The sequence below is a fragment of the Anabrus simplex genome, chromosome 8, assembly GCF_040414725.1.
Source record: "Anabrus simplex isolate iqAnaSimp1 chromosome 8, ASM4041472v1, whole genome shotgun sequence".
In the NCBI taxonomy this organism is placed as follows: domain Eukaryota; kingdom Metazoa; phylum Arthropoda; class Insecta; order Orthoptera; family Tettigoniidae; genus Anabrus; species Anabrus simplex.
In genome coordinates this window covers 232158997-232176094 of record NC_090272.1, presented here as the reverse complement: position 1 = coordinate 232176094, position 17098 = coordinate 232158997, and the positions used below count along the sequence as shown (strand labels likewise).

The 17098-nt window shown below is 44.5% G+C and overlaps 2 protein-coding genes across 2 annotated transcripts in view; one reads left to right on the top strand and one right to left on the bottom strand.

Annotated features, from left to right (window-relative positions):
- The window catches only part of LOC136879389 (glutathione S-transferase-like), a 363810-nt gene that overhangs the window by 85334 nt on the left and 261378 nt on the right, over positions 1-17098 (top strand). The window lies entirely within an intron of this gene.
- LOC137501890 (glutathione S-transferase-like) overlaps positions 3319-17098 on the bottom strand; it is a 52603-nt gene continuing 38823 nt past the window's right edge. The window contains exons 3-4 of the mRNA XM_068229035.1: positions 13942-14087; positions 3319-3533 (exon numbers count right to left, since the gene is read on the bottom strand). Of these exons, the coding sequence (XP_068085136.1) occupies positions 3363-3533; positions 13942-14087 (317 nt within the window). The 3' untranslated portion in view covers positions 3319-3362. The remainder of the gene's footprint in view (positions 3534-13941; positions 14088-17098) is intronic.

Sequence of the window (17098 nt, the reverse complement as noted above, 5' to 3'; positions counted from 1 at the left end):
TGGTTTTGTTTACAAATTCAAATCTCGCACCAAAATTAAAATTTCCCGCGGGAGGAGGAAGAAGCCCCTGAGGAGGGCCCCCGGAGGTGGCGCTGGAAGAGGCCCCTGAGGAGGCCTCCAGGAGGTGGCGGTGGAGCCCTCTGCGGAAAGCCGGTGGCGGTGGCGGCCGCCGAATCCCTGACTTTATGTACTCACAAGGACAGGAACACGGCGTATCGTATCCATCCTCGCAACGAGACAGTCAGGTACCGTAGTTCTTTGAGACTGATGACTCCAATTTGCAGCGGTCAGCAGATAACTTCATAAGTTATTTGAAGAGGCAGAGAATCTCATTGATAAACCAAAAGAAGGAATTTTTGAGCAAAGAGACGTACATCTGTTTCTACTGCGGGATGCATTTGGCGCCTCTTAAAATCTCGGTTCCATTTGCTTGCTTGTTGGTTAAAGGGGCCTAACATCTGAGGTCATCGCCCCAGTTCCATTTTGTCCTCACAAGAAAGTTGTCTGGCGACCAAAATTGAGACACCTGTTTATTTACTTTTTTAAAATGTAGATCACCGTCTCATAGCTGTAGTTTCCCTTTGTTAGCGTCCGTTAGCGTCATAACAATTTCCGGTGGCTTCGAGAGACTGAAAACTTAGCTGACGTTAAAAGAGATGCTCAAACACGTTTGGCACTATCGTTCTACCTGTTCTCATAACCACTCAAATGAGTCAGGTCGGCAGACGCAGAGTGGGTCACGGCCCTACGCCTCTGTATTCGAGAGAGAAAGAGGGACTGGTCCCCACCGTCGGCTGTACTGAGAATGGTTTTCCATTCTCATACACTAAGACTTTTGTGAATTTGTACGCTTTTTGCTCAGAAGAAAGCAACACACTAACCTGTATGCAAGACGTGGCAGACATTTAGAGGGGCTTTTTTATCTTAGGACAATTCGTCTCCTACTTTCCTCTTTGTTAAGAATGGACCCGGTAGTGTTAAGCTTCCTCACTATAATACGTACTGTATTCCCATTTGGAAGACAAACGCCAGGAAACCTGCAAATAAATTGAAACTAGCTCTTCTTGACTGAAAATTACACCCCGCAAAGAAAATACTCTTCTAATGTAACTACACGTGTACTGAAGTAACACAGAAACTACACTGCTAGAGTGATAACAACGATAATGGCGTTCTCCTGGAAGACAACAAGGTGACCTCATTACTGTTCCATTGCCCAGCTCAGCTTTCATACACCCACGTTTATACCGACGTTACCAAGTTTACAGAATCGGTTGGTTTTGCATACTTTTACGTGAAAACACAGGAATATGGTCATTTTTTCTATTCCCATTGAAGCATCCATCTACACAGCTGAACTTATCGCCACCCGGGAGGCACTGTATTACTCCCAATCAAAATTTTCGCAAGATACTTACCATTTCATATTCTCAAAGTGCTATTAGGAAATTGGAACACCCTTGGAAAAACATACAAACACACTTCTACATCAAGGAAATTATTATCGTCCGACATGAAACCACTCGGAAAGATATTTTTGGGTGAAAAGACACTGAGGACTTCCATACAACGATGTGGTTGATAGTCTGGCCAAATAAGGCACGCGCACTGGATTATTCCTTTCATTACGCCTCGACTGAGCTCATTTTTATGTAAATAGCAGAAGGAAAACTTACGTTCAATAGACAGCTGCGTTGAACAGCTGGTGTCGGTAGCAAGAAGTCAGATGAGCCAGAGGCCAAGTAACCACCATCATCCGGAATGAGATTCAACCTTGCTTCATGCCCCCATCACCTCAACAGGACTGGAGTCCTCCGATCAGAACAATATTCCTGTTGTTGTCGTTGTTGTCGGGTAATTATATTTTAACTTTATTTTATTGTCACTTGTAATGTTAAGCCAGCAGTAAGCTCAACTTACAGCCGTAGTGTTAAGCACTGGAAATACTTAAGTTGTGTCTGATGATGCTGGATTTAGAATTTGTTGCAGTATTGTCTTTCCATGGAATTGCTTGTTGTTGTTGTTAGGTTTCAGCTTTACCTGACATCAGGGATTTTTACCCGGATGTGAGGGCTGGTTTGAGGTCCACTCAGCCTACGTGATTACAATTGAGGTGCTACCTGACGGTGAGTTAGCGGCCCCGGTCCAGAAAGTCAAGAATAACGGCCGAGAGGTTTCATCGTGGTGACCACACGATACCTCGTAATCTGCAGGCCTCCAGGCTGAGCAGCAGTCGCTTGGTAGACCAAGGCCCTTCAGCGCTGTAGTGCTGTGGAGTTAGTTAGTTAAGTAAATTATAGTATTGTAAGATGTAGTGTTAAGTACTGGAAATACTTAAGTTGTGTGTGAATTTGTATGTAATGATACTAGATTTAGAATATTAAATTAGTAGTATTTCTTGTAATATTTTGTTTCCTTGGAATTGCTTGCTGTACTCTTGTTTTTGGTGTTGTTGTCGATGGGTATTTAGGTTTTAACTTTAATTTACCGAGCTCGATAGCTGCAGTCCCTTAAGTGCGGCCACTGTCCAGTATTCGGGAGATAGTGGGTTCGAGCCCCACTGTCGGCAGCCTGAAGATGGTTTTTCGTGGTTTCCCATTTTCACATCAGGCAAATGCTGGGGCTGTACCTTAATCAAGGCCACGGCCGCTTCCTTCCCACTCCTAGGCCCTTCCTGTCCCATTGTCGCCATAAGACCTATCTGTGTCGAAGCGACGTAAAGCAAATAAAAAAACCACTTTAATTTATTATTACACTACTATAAGTGACCATTGCCTCCGGAATATTTCCCAATTGCGATGTATTTGTTAATAATAATATATAGTGCTAGAAACACAAGAGATGTGAACCGCAACTTCTTTGAGTGCAGAACGATTATCCCCTATCACATAGAATTGATTGATACACTTGTGCACATTCCGGTTCCCTTTCCAACACATGTCCAGCTGTTACCTACGTGTAGGCTATACAGTGCAATTGCCAAGTACTTGACGAAAACTGGTGAAATTATCTAAAGTAACAAGTTTATTTATTTCAAGTGTGTTTCCCTTTTGTTTTGTTTTTTTCTGGTATGCTCTGTTCTAGTCCTTTCTGTCATTTTTGTTTTTACTTTGTTGTCTAAATGTTTTTTCTCTTTTCTGTAACATTTTAATCATTGTACATTGTTGATGGCCAATGTCCTAAGGACAAAGGTCACAGTGAGAGAAGATAAGAAGTCCCCACACAGCTAGCATCGTGCCTAACTTGCACAACATTAAAATAAACACCCTCTACAATTAAATGAAACAGAACGGGAAAACGACTTCTATTAAAACAACGTATTTTACAAAAGATGATTTATTACTTAAATAATGCATACATGATTACCACACAGTGACTGGCCTCTTGGCGATCCAAGCTTTGATGGCGGGCAGGGCGTTCACCTTGTCGTAGAGGCCCTTGAGGTTGGGGTAGTCATCAATTGGGGACTTACCTTGCTTTGCCGCTCCCCAGGTGTCGAGCTGACTGGCGAAGTATAGGTCGGCCCACGTGAGCTGCAAAAAATACAGTGCCAAGCATTAACATTCTGCTTGAAAAAAAAAAAAAATCTCTCTCTATATATTTATATTTATATCTCGGCGAAGACTTTCCAGACAGTAACCATTTCCACAACCCTTCACTGACTGCACACGGGGCGCTGCTAGTGAGTGATTCCTCGCTCGATTTGGAGCGAGTTAAACATGGACAGTGAAATACGCCGCAACTTACATTAATATTAGTTTGCTGAAAACTTAATGTCTGACTGAGCTTAACAGAGAACAGGGAGCGTGCTCCCTTTAAACTGAACTATGGCAGCCACATCAGGTGGCTTTATTGGTTTACTACTAATTTAACATTCTATAATTAACGGGCAAGTTGGCCGTGCGGTTAGATGCGCAGCTGTGAGCTTGCATCCGGGAGATAGTGGGTTCGAACCCCACTGTGGGCAGCCCAGAAGGCAGTCTTCCGTGGTTTCCCATTTTCACATCAGGCAAATGCTGGGGCTGTGCCTTAATTAAGGTCACGGCCGCTTCCTTCCCACTCCTCGGCCTTTCCTATCCCATCGTCGCCATAAGACCAATATATGTCGGTGCGACGTAAAGCAAAATAGCAAAAAAATAAATAAATAAAATAAACCACATTCTAAATCTAGTATCATTACATACAAATTCACACAAACTTAAGTATTTCCAGTGCTTTACACCACGACTTACAATACTATGGATTGCCCCCAAGAATGTCCACCTATATTATCACAGGCCCTTAGCTCTCATCGACCTGTTTCCACTTGGCAAAGAAGTACTACGCCTGTACCCGTTCGAGTTCCATACTCCCCGACATTTCAACGTACAGCTATTCGACCACCACGGCAACCAGTTCATAGTCATTGGAAAACCTTTTATAATGGACAACGCACTCCAGTTGGCTCATCGATAAACCCTTAGAGACCAGTTCCTTCAGCACCATGCATTGCAGTTGTGAACACATTTGTTGAGCTTTTTTCGACTGCTATTATATCGACTGATTCCGGAGTTACTCCTAATAACATTCGTGAGGTAATCACAACTATTTTACTGAAGAAACATAATGGCGGTCCACCGTAATGGACAGTATGTGATGTAGTGGAACTGTCGTTCCATGCAGTCAAATAAGTCTATAAGCAGTCTTACGAGAATACTGTGTGTCAGTCTGTGCTGTACAAGAAATTTGGCTACAATCAGAAACTGACTTTCGACTACCTGGATATAACTTTCTCTGCACTGCGCGTGCAGACGGATATGGCGGAGTTGGTATTCTTATTAAACAATAAAGTACTCGTATGATACTATAGCTCTTGATCTGTCGGGCTGTAGTTTAGAAGCATATGCTATTCAGTTTAGTCTTAACAGTGTACCATTTGCTATCGTGTGCGACTCGGTCAGCGTACTGGCCTTCGGTTCAGAGGGTCCCGGTTCGATTCCCGGCCGGGTCGGGGATTTTAACCTTCATTGGTTAATTCCAGTGGCCCGGGGGCTGGGTGTTTGTGCTGTCCCCAACATCCCTGCAACTCACACATCACACATAACACTATCCTCCACCACAATAACACGCAGTCACCTACACATGGCAGAGGGTCTGCCTTACAAGGGCTGCACTCGGATAGAAATAGCCACATGAAATTACTGCTACCGTGTGGAACAATATCAAACGTCTCACCTCATATCATCCTAAAATCACTAACGGAAGAACTTTTAGAGAAGATCGTTCCTCCTTCAGTCAACCCGACATTCCCAGCTTCTCACGATACATCCGACCATGATCTCGTACATCCGTTCAACATGGACGAACTGTTGAATCCCCTCAAAACAAGCTCAAATATCTCTCCAGGCCCTGAAAATATACACTATCCAATGCTTTTGCACATGCCTCCAGACGGACACCAAAGTCTTTTGAACCTGTTGAACAAAATGTGAACAGAACGTCTCTATCCACATTTATCCGAACAAATCCGTCTCGTCCCTGTCCTGAAACCTGGTAAGAACCCTCGTTTATCATCTTCTTTATCGAACGCTCTCACTATTGCCCTGCATGTTGAAGACATTGGAAAGCATGATAATACATCGAGTGGAATGGTGTTCTGAAACATCATCGCCTCCTGCCGGACCGTCAGTTAGGCTTCACAAACTACAGCCCCCATCATGGGCGCTCTCTGGGCCCTACTAGATGTACCTCTAAACATTTATACAGACAGTTCAGTTGCCGTTTGGGCGTGAGGTTCACACATATTTGCTTCATTAAGTTAATAAAACTAGCAATAGAGAAGGGTGTTACCCTCTCGTGGCGACCTATCACCTCAGAAGCCAACCCGGTTGACGTCCCGTCCAGGGAAGTGCTCGATTCCTTACACGCGCACCCCGAATTATTATAAAAGGTGGCGCCTCCGATGGACGTGACTTCATTCTGAGCCGAACTAGTTGAACTAGTTAATCTTATTAAAGATGTCAAATTGGGCCTAACAAACAACAATTATGAACTTGAGCTTTACATAGACCTCAATGCAGAGTATGACAACATTATTCTACTAGTCTTAGCATCGAAAATGTGTGCTCTTGGAGGCCCTGAGCCTTTTGTTAGAAACTTTACTCGCGATCGGCAGGTCGTCATGACACACAATGGTAAGGCAATTGGCCCCCAATTCACCTCCATTGGCTTCTCTCAAGGCTCTCTTTTGGCACCTTACCTATTTAATGTATACACAGCAAATCTCTCGGAGATGTTCCACCCTACAGTGCGCTGACGATGTCTGTTTCTATACGGAGAGAAGGACTATTGAGCAATGCCAAAAATAAATGACGGATGCAATGGCAACCTTTGAAGTGTGGCTCAACGAACATGGACTCAGGATTTCATTAGGTAAATCGGCTATCTATATCTACTCCTGAGGCAAAGTTCGGGATTTACAGTCGATCGCACTGGATACGTTTATTTTCCCTTATAAGAAATTTGTCAGATATTTAGGTCTCCTAATTGATCATAAACTGTCGTGGTCCAACCATATTAAGCACGTCGTCCGGAAATGTGAACTTGGTATGAATATGCTGCGAGCGATTAACAGCACAGGATGGGGCTCTGGTGTTCGAACTGCACGTTTGCTCTATAAGGCACTGATTCGGCCTCACTTGGACTACAGCAGCGTATGTTTTGGATCGCCCTGTGCTACACTTTTGGCCAATGCCAGTATAAGTCGTTTCGGATATGTATTGGGGCAATGACTTCCACTCCAACCAATGCTTTGTTAGTCGAAACGTTTGAACCTCCACTGTGCCTACGCAGGCACTACCTCACTGCTAAGTATCTCCGTAAATTATAGGAATTAAGATATAATGAACTGACGGCGATTACGCGGCTGGCAACGGTGGTGCAAAAATCAAGATACTGGTTGAAGAATTGAGGATCACAAATGGCTTCATGAAAACTATTAATACGTCCCCATCCTGCCTAATTTCTACACTGCTTATGAGAATACCATCAAACATCTGACGTTAAGTTGAATACTCGCTCTCCACAATGCTATAATACTACAAGAGTTTTTTCACTATCGGAGCGATATACGCCAGATATACACAGATGGCTCCAAAATGTGAATTCAGTCGGTTGTGCCTTCATAGACGTAACAAATAATAGAAGTGCACAGTTTAAATTCCCTGGTGTAGCTTTTATATACACTGCGGAGCTAATTGCTATACTAGCTGCATTACGGCATGCGATAACGGTCCAACAATCTACCGTTATAGTTCTCTCAGATTCAAAAGCAACACTGGAGAAGTTGAGATTATTAACCAACCGTGCCAATGGTTTATGAAATAATACACATAACCCGCCGCATAAACCTTGCAGGTAAACCAGTGACACTCCATCCATCCATCCATCCATCCATCCATCCATCCATCCATCCATCCATCCATCCATCCATCCATCCATCCATCCATCCATCCATCCATCCATCCATCCATCCATCCATCCATCCATCCATCCATCCATCCATCCATCCATCCATCCATCCATCCATCCATCCATCCATCCATCCATCCATCCATCCATCCATCCATCCATCCATCCATCCATCCATCCATCCATCCATCCATCCATCCATCCATCCATCCATCCATCCATCCATCCATCCATCCATCCATCCATCCATCCATCCATCCATCCATCCATCCATCCATCCATCCATCCATCCATCCATCCATCCATCCATCCATCCATCCATCCATCCATCCATCCATCCATCCATCCATCCATCCATCCATCCATCCATCCATCCATCCATCCATCCATCCATCCATCCATCCATCCATCCATCCATCCATCCATCCATCCATCCATCCATCCATCCATCCATCCATCCATCCATCCATCCATCCATCCATCCATCCATCCATCCATCCATCCATCCATCCATCCATCCATCCATCCATCCATCCATCCATCCATCCATCCATCCATCCATCCATCCATCCATCCATCCATCCATCCATCCATCCATCCATCCATCCATCCATCCATCCATCCATCCATCCATCCATCCATCCATCCATCCATCCATCCATCCATCCATCCATCCATCCATCCATCCATCCATCCATCCATCCATCCATCCATCCATCCATCCATCCATCCATCCATCCATCCATCCATCCATCCATCCATCCATCCATCCATCCATCCATCCATCCATCCATCCATCCATCCATCCATCCATCCATCCATCCATCCATCCATCCATCCATCCATCCATCCATCCATCCATCCATCCATCCATCCATCCATCCATCCATCCATCCATCCATCCATCCATCCATCCATCCATCCATCCATCCATCCATCCATCCATCCATCCATCCATCCATCCATCCATCCATCCATCCATCCATCCATCCATCCATCCATCCATCCATCCATCCATCCATCCATCCATCCATCCATCCATCCATCCATCCATCCATCCATCCATCCATCCATCCATCCATCCATCCATCCATCCATCCATCCATCCATCCATCCATCCATCCATCCATCCATCCATCCATCCATCCATCCATCCATCCATCCATCCATCCATCCATCCATCCATCCATCCATCCATCCATCCATCCATCCATCCATCCATCCATCCATCCATCCATCCATCCATCCATCCATCCATCCATCCATCCATCCATCCATCCATCCATCCATCCATCCATCCATCCATCCATCCATCCATCCATCCATCCATCCATCCATCCATCCATCCATCCATCCATCCATCCATCCATCCATCCATCCATCCATCCATCCATCCATCCATCCATCCATCCATCCATCCATCCATCCATCCATCCATCCATCCATCCATCCATCCATCCATCCATCCATCCATCCATCCATCCATCCATCCATCCATCCATCCATCCATCCATCCATCCATCCATCCATCCATCCATCCATCCATCCATCCATCCATCCATCCATCCATCCATCCATCCATCCATCCATCCATCCATCCATCCATCCATCCATCCATCCATCCATCCATCCATCCATCCATCCATCCATCCATCCATCCATCCATCCATCCATCCATCCATCCATCCATCCATCCATCCATCCATCCATCCATCCATCCATCCATCCATCCATCCATCCATCCATCCATCCATCCATCCATCCATCCATCCATCCATCCATCCATCCATCCATCCATCCATCCATCCATCCATCCATCCATCCATCCATCCATCCATCCATCCATCCATCCATCCATCCATCCATCCATCCATCCATCCATCCATCCATCCATCCATCCATCCATCCATCCATCCATCCATCCATCCATCCATCCATCCATCCATCCATCCATCCATCCATCCATCCATCCATCCATCCATCCATCCATCCATCCATCCATCCATCCATCCATCCATCCATCCATCCATCCATCCATCCATCCATCCATCCATCCATCCATCCATCCATCCATCCATCCATCCATCCATCCATCCATCCATCCATCCATCCATCCATCCATCCATCCATCCATCCATCCATCCATCCATCCATCCATCCATCCATCCATCCATCCATCCATCCATCCATCCATCCATCCATCCATCCATCCATCCATCCATCCATCCATCCATCCATCCATCCATCCATCCATCCATCCATCCATCCATCCATCCATCCATCCATCCATCCATCCATCCATCCATCCATCCATCCATCCATCCATCCATCCATCCATCCATCCATCCATCCATCCATCCATCCATCCATCCATCCATCCATCCATCCATCCATCCATCCATCCATCCATCCATCCATCCATCCATCCATCCATCCATCCATCCATCCATCCATCCATCCATCCATCCATCCATCCATCCATCCATCCATCCATCCATCCATCCATCCATCCATCCATCCATCCATCCATCCATCCATCCATCCATCCATCCATCCATCCATCCATCCATCCATCCATCCATCCATCCATCCATCCATCCATCCATATTGATCTGCATTTAGGGCAGACGCCCAGGTGGCAGATTCCCTATCTGTTGTTTTCCTAGCCTTTTCTTAAATGATCGCAAAGAAATTGGAAAATTATTGAACATTTCCCTTGGTAAGTTATTCCAACCCCTAACTCCTCTTCCTATAAACGAATATTTGCCCCAATTGGTCCTCTTGAATTCCAACTTTATCTTCATATTGTGATCTTTCCTACTTTTAAAACACCACTCACACTTATTCGTCTACTGATGTCCTCCCACGCGATCACTCCTCTGACAGCTCGGAACATACCATTTAATCGAGCAGCTCGTCTCCTTTCTCCCAAAATTTCCCAGCCCAAACTTTGCTACATTATTGTAACGCTACTCTCTTGTCGGAAATCACCCAGAACAAATCGAGCTGCTTTTCTTTGGATTTTTTCCAGTTCTTGAATCAAGTAATCCTGGTGAGTGCCCCATACACTGGAACCATACTCTAGTTGGGGTCTTACCAGAGACTTATATGCCCTCTCCTTTACATCCTTACTACAACCCCAAAATACCCTCATAACCATGTGTACCCTTTATTTACAATCATATTTATGTGATTACCCCAATGAAGGTATTTTCTTATATTAACACCTAGGTACTTACAATGATCCCCAAAAGGAACTTTCACCCCATCAACGCAGTAATTAAAACTGAGAGGACTTCTCCTATTTGTGAAACTCACAACCTGACTTTTAACCCCGTTTATCAAGGCTCATATAGGTCTTCGTGGTAACGAGTGTGGAAAATCGGCTTCAATTAGCGGCAGACTGGAATACAGTACAGTTCCCTCAGCTGATTATATACCTCTCCTCAAGAGAAGACTGAGTGGCAGATCACGATTAAGCCACTATTACCAAGTGCACACTGTGGTTCCTTCTGTTCATTGGTATAAGAAATATTCCTGTTCCTGAAAGTGTATAGTTGCTATAGCTCGTCTCATACTCAATCATGGATGATTCCCACATCATCTTCATTGTATACGACTTCTACAGTCGCCTCTTTGTTCCTGCTGTGACTGATCTCAACTATCATGTTTTGTAATCAATAATGGTGGGGTCAAGTCGTTCGCTGGGCGAAAAAGTTATTTTATAATTTGTTTTACGTCGCACCGATATAGATAGGTCTCATGGTGACGACAGGAAAAGAAAAGGCTAGGAGTGGGGAAGAAGGTGCTGTGGCCTTAATTGAGGCCCAGCCCCAGCATTTGCCTTGTGGAAAAATGGTAATCAGGAAAACTATCTCCAGGACTGCCGACAGTGGGGTTCGAACCCGCTATCTCTCGAATGCAAACTCATAGCTGCACGACGCTAACCGCGAGGCCAACTCGCTTGGTCTACAGTTATTCGTTGAGCCTTCACAAACGGACGATATCATAGAGATTATAGATGAAACGTGGCGGGTCAATTTGGAGTGCTTGCTTATATTAACGACAATGAATATAAATCTGTTCTTGCACCTTTTTCTGACTGAAATCATATGATACATTATATTTTGGACACTATACATGTAGGGTCGTACTACGCCATGATCTGGCTAACTCCGCGCATCCATCAATAAACGCTAACATGAGTTCGTGCTCTTGTTTACAGCAGGACTGGTTTTCTCGATATAGCGTACTATGGTGTAACACGGTGCTGAAAACACAGCGTACATTGCTGACGTAAAATACTCTTATTTCGAATTTATCAAGGAAAGCAAGATGTGTGGCTTTGTTATCTCCACCTCATGTATGCTTAACAAAAACGTAAGTCTCACTCCATAGGGCAAGAAATAGACAAATTGACGGCCAATCATTACTCATTCGGCAGGTAAAGGTCCTGTCTCTGGCCCGAATCCAGCATCTTCACCGAAACTGGGAATCTCAGGTACAATTGTGAACAGCCCAGAGTTGAACCTAAAAGAGAGAAGGTAAAACTATGCCTCAGAAAGGGCAGAATGGATCTGTTTTCCTCACCTTCTTACATGACAGCCATGAAAGTACAGTCGCTCCAAATATAATGAGGGCCTGGTATTGTCTAATTTGCTCGCGTTAAGAGCTCTTCTGTTTGTCGAACACACACACATTTAGCTGAGTCGACACTGGGAAGTACGGCTTCCTTCTTAACACGCGACTACACGTTTCTCCCACACATATGTCATGAGTATCCACAGGGTTCGTATATAGGGTGAGTAAGGAATACGGCTATTCCGTATTTACTCGCCTCATTTTTCCTCGCTGATTTTTAGAGCGAAAATTTGGAAAAAAATTTATTGAATCCCATATTTTTGCCCCCTTGTTTTACCTGCGGCTTCCCTATTTACGAACCACAAACTTATGCCGATGTACGGAAATCGGGAACTATTTTGGAAATTCCAGGTCATGTTTCTCATGCTAGGAGAGGAGGAAGTGACTGATTACTCAACATTCCAGCGCCTGGGGCCAGAACACACCTGTGACTGCTAGCGATAACTCAACTGTGACTCGCGCGCGAACAGTAATCGCTTTCAACAGTGTTCTTACGTGTGAATTGTTGTTCGAAGTGATTGTTAGTGACGTAATGGGAAAGAAAAGCAGTAGTTACGACGCACAATTTAAATTGCCAGTAATATAATTTGCCGAAAATAACGGTAATCGTGCTGCATCTCGTGAATTTTCCGTAGCTCCATCACATATGCGTTACTGGCGGAAGCAGGGAAGACCTCGTAGCAGCATTGGTGAGGCATAACCAGACAGGATCATGGCAGCATTCGGGAACAGCTCCGGTAAAACAACACGCTAAGGTGCACGTGAGTCAGACCAATGTGTCTCGTGTTTTGAGATGTGAGAAGAACAGAAGTTTCAAGCCGATTCGTCCTCATGAACTGAGTGAAGATGGCCCTGACAGGCAGTTGCAAATGTGTGAATTTGCGTTAAGGGGATGTGAAATTGAGGAATCTTGGTATAAGAAATTGCATTTTTCAGATGAAGCTGTGTTGCAGGTGAATGAGAATGTTAATCGACACAGCTGTCATTATTCAGCGAGAGAAAATTCTAAAACTATTGTAAAGAATCGTATGAAATGCGGATCAGTGTTAGTTTGGGCGGGAAATTCTCAATGAAGTTGGGGTGCTAGTGATGCAAAGTCTTCAGCACCAACATTAGCAGGATGGTTGCACACCGCTCACTACAGTATTGCGGCGAGGAAAACTTTGAATCACGAATTAGCAAACAGGTGGATTATTGATTGTGGGGGCATTTGAAGGAGAAAGTTTACGCTCGAAAACTACGAGACATCGACATGCTGGAAAAAGCAATTGAATAAATTTGTGCTATACCGTTGTTCATGTATCAGAAGGCAATGAGTGATTTTCCAAAACGCTGTCGACTATGCTGTGATGTTAATGGCGAACAATTTGAGGCAATTACGTGACTCAGTATTGTTGATGTTTTAGTTGTATTGTTGTGTATGTCATCTTTTATCTGTAAGATTTATAATTAAACATAAGCAATCTATCAAACGTATAGCCATATTTCTGACTCACCCTGTAAGTGGGAGATGAATTATATTTTGATAATAACTAAAATAAAGTCTAATAAAAGATCTAAGATGTGCTCATTCTTTTTAATAGACTATACAGTAGAGTGCAGGATACGAAGTCTGTTGGATCTCATAATTATGCAGTGCAGCTAGACGTGGAGTGCGATGATTAGCTCCGTCACTCGCTTCATTTCTCAGTTTTAGCCCAAAACTGCACTTGAGGGTGAAGACTACAGTGGGCCCTCATATATTTAAGTATACAATATGTGTACTCTAAGAACTGAAACGAAAATATCAGTCTGAAAAAAAAAAAGAAAAAAAAAAGAAGCCCCGACAGATGACTGTGTCTATGTACATACCTTTCCTCCGACGAAGTGTCCTCCATTGTCTTTCACCTGTTTGTCCAGCTTGGACAAGTACATCGGAAGCGTTTCCTTCTGCAGGATTTGTATCTTCTTGGCCTTGGCTTCCTCATTCCCCTCGAAGGAGTGCGCCCCTGAAATAGCTGTAGACAAGAACAAGTAATATATCTTCGATCCTCTGGTAGAGGGCAGGACACAACAATATTCAATATATTGGTGTTCTGTGATTCACCACCACCATTCTCTTGATTTGGACCTTAAAAGTACAACACGTTCTTGATGTTGCCTTAAACGGAAGAATTAATGTGTATACCCACTGTCTTCGCAAGATACAGACCGTACTGTAGAAAGCGGGCCAATCAGCTGATCAATTGAGGTAACCTAAGCGAATGTTACAAGTTGTACTTGTGAATGTAATTCATACGGATTGGGAACTTTCTTTGGATAAATATGACTGTAAAAGACATTTAAATTTGAGTGTATTGCTTGTTTGTTCTTTAATTTATCACATTAGGATTTACGTTAAACGGCTGTTATTAAGCGAATGAGACGACATAATTTAGGTTAGGTATGGTATACTCACGTGATGAGTATTATAAATTCAAGGGACGTAATACTTTTCGTGGAATTTATTCATTTAACTGTTATCGTATAACGCGTTTTGTGGGAGTATAATACACTGACTGACAGTGACAATGCAACACCAAGGAGGAGTGGTTCGAAAGGGATGAAAGTTGGGGAAAAAACAGAGACGGCACGGACGAATAATTGATGTTTACTTCAAACCGATATGCAGGTTACACAATGCGCACGGCAGCGACTCAGTAGGATGTAGGACCACCGCGAGCGGCGATGCACGCAGAAACACGTCGAGGTACAGAGTCAATAAGAGTGCGGATGGTGTCCTGAGGGATGGTTCTCCATTCTCTGTCAACCATTTGCCACAGTTGGTCGTCCGTACGAGGCTGGGGCAGAGTTTGCAAACGGCTTCCAATGAGATCCCATACGTGTTCGATTGGTGAGAGATCCGGAGAGTACGCTGGCCACGGAAGCATCTGTACACCTCGTAGAGCCTGTTGGGAGATGCGAGCAGTGTGTGGGCGGGCATTATCCTGCTGAAACAGAGCATTGGGCAGCCCCTGAAGGTACGGGAGTGCCACCGGCCGCAGCACATGCTGCACGTAGCGGTGGGCATTTAACGTGCCTTGAATACGCACTAGAGGTGACGTGGAATCATACGCAATAGCGCCCCAAACCATGATGCCGCGTTGTCTAGCGGTAGGGCGCTCCACAGTTACTGCCGGATTTGACCTTTCTCCACGCCGACGCCACACTCGTCTGCGGTGACTATCACTGACAGAACAGAAGCGTGACTCATCGGAGAACACGACGTTCCGCCATTCCCTCATCCAAGTCGCTCTAGCCCGGCACCATGCCAGGCGTGCACGTCTATGCTGTGGAGTCAATGGTAGTCTTCTGAGCGGACGCCGGGAGTGCAGGCCTCCTTCAACCAATCGACGGGAAATTGTTCTGGTCGATATTGGAACAGCCAGGGTGTCTTGCACATGCTGAAGAATGGCGGTTGACGTGGCGTGCGAGGCTGCCACCGCTTGGCGGCGGATGCGCCGATCCTCGCGTGCTGACGTCACTCGGGCTGCGCCTGGACCCCTCGCACGTGCCACATGTCCCTGCGCCAACCATCTTCGCCACAGGCGCTGCACCGTGGACACATCCCTATGGGTATCGGCTGCCATTTGACGAAGCGACCAACCTGCCCTTCTCAGCCCGATCACCATACCCCTCGTAAAGTCGCCTGTCTGCTGGAAATGCCTCCGTTGACGGCGGCCTGGCATTCTTAGCTATACACGTGTCCTGTGGCACACGACAACACGTTCTACAATGACTGTCGGCTGAGAAATCACGGTACGAAGTGGGCCATTCGCCAACGCCGTGTCCCATTTATCGTTCGCTACGTGCGCAGCACAGCGGCGCATTTCACATCATGAGCATACCTCAGTGACGTCAGTCTACCCTGCAATTGGCATAAAGTTCTGACCACTCCTTCCTGGTGTTGCATTTGCTCTGTCAGTCAGTGTATGTTGCAAATTTAAATATAATGTGTGAAACTTCGAAGTTGCCATAACGCCAAGAACGTTTGCGTACCGCGGCTAAAATACAACTATATAAGTAAATATACATCAATATTTTCATTTTCTTCGTATAAGGGCAGGATACCTTTATGGAAAAAGAAAATCTCAACGAAAATGTACCTGTTACTAAGAATAAAGGAGTAGGTTTCACTCATTTTCCCGAGCTGATGATGAGTTCTGCTTTTGACTTTCTTGTTACACAAATTTAGCAGACGGTTTGTTGTTAATACCGAACAAGCATAAACATGGACAGTCGCCAACTGAACCTACACATGGTAAAAGCAAAACTAAGTGCAATTTATAAAACAACTTTCTGTTAAATGATTTTAGCTCTTTTATGCATTCGTTTTAAAATTAAACTATTGCTTGTATATAACATTTAGATGTTAGAAGCAATTCAACTTAATTATTAAGTAATTAATACTTAAGTAATAATTAAGAAACTATTCCTCGGCAATATCCGTGATTGCGGGAAGTTACGAACCAATCTTGCTGGTCAGAGCATTAATATTTGGGGAAACAGGGCTATTCCTAAACAAAAAGTGGTTAAAATGTTTGTGTGAAAGAAAGAGTCTGGAGAATAGCGCCAGAAGTGTCAAGAAAAAAAAAGGAAAGCCACTATATTTATTGCCATATACAGGTATCGAGGTAAAGTCTATTATTATTGTTACCGTGTTTTTGTGGTAGTTATAGGTGAAAGAAGGTGCGGGTGTGAACGGGTCTCAAGCTACGAAATTAGAGTTCATGTAAAATTAACAAGGTTATATTTTCTTTTCAAAATAAGGAAATAACAAGCATGGCAGGTACAGAGTAGCAAGTCAACAAAATGTAGTTACACAATTTACTGGATTTGGGCTTCGCGCCCCGACTTCACAATGCTTGGGCAATCAGCCCAACCTTACTTCAAAATAAGTTTTAACAGAGGGGCAGAAAACCCCATTCATGCTCAGGAGCACTTGCTCCAAATTACACAGAAAAGCCTCCTCGAGGCATACAACACTCAA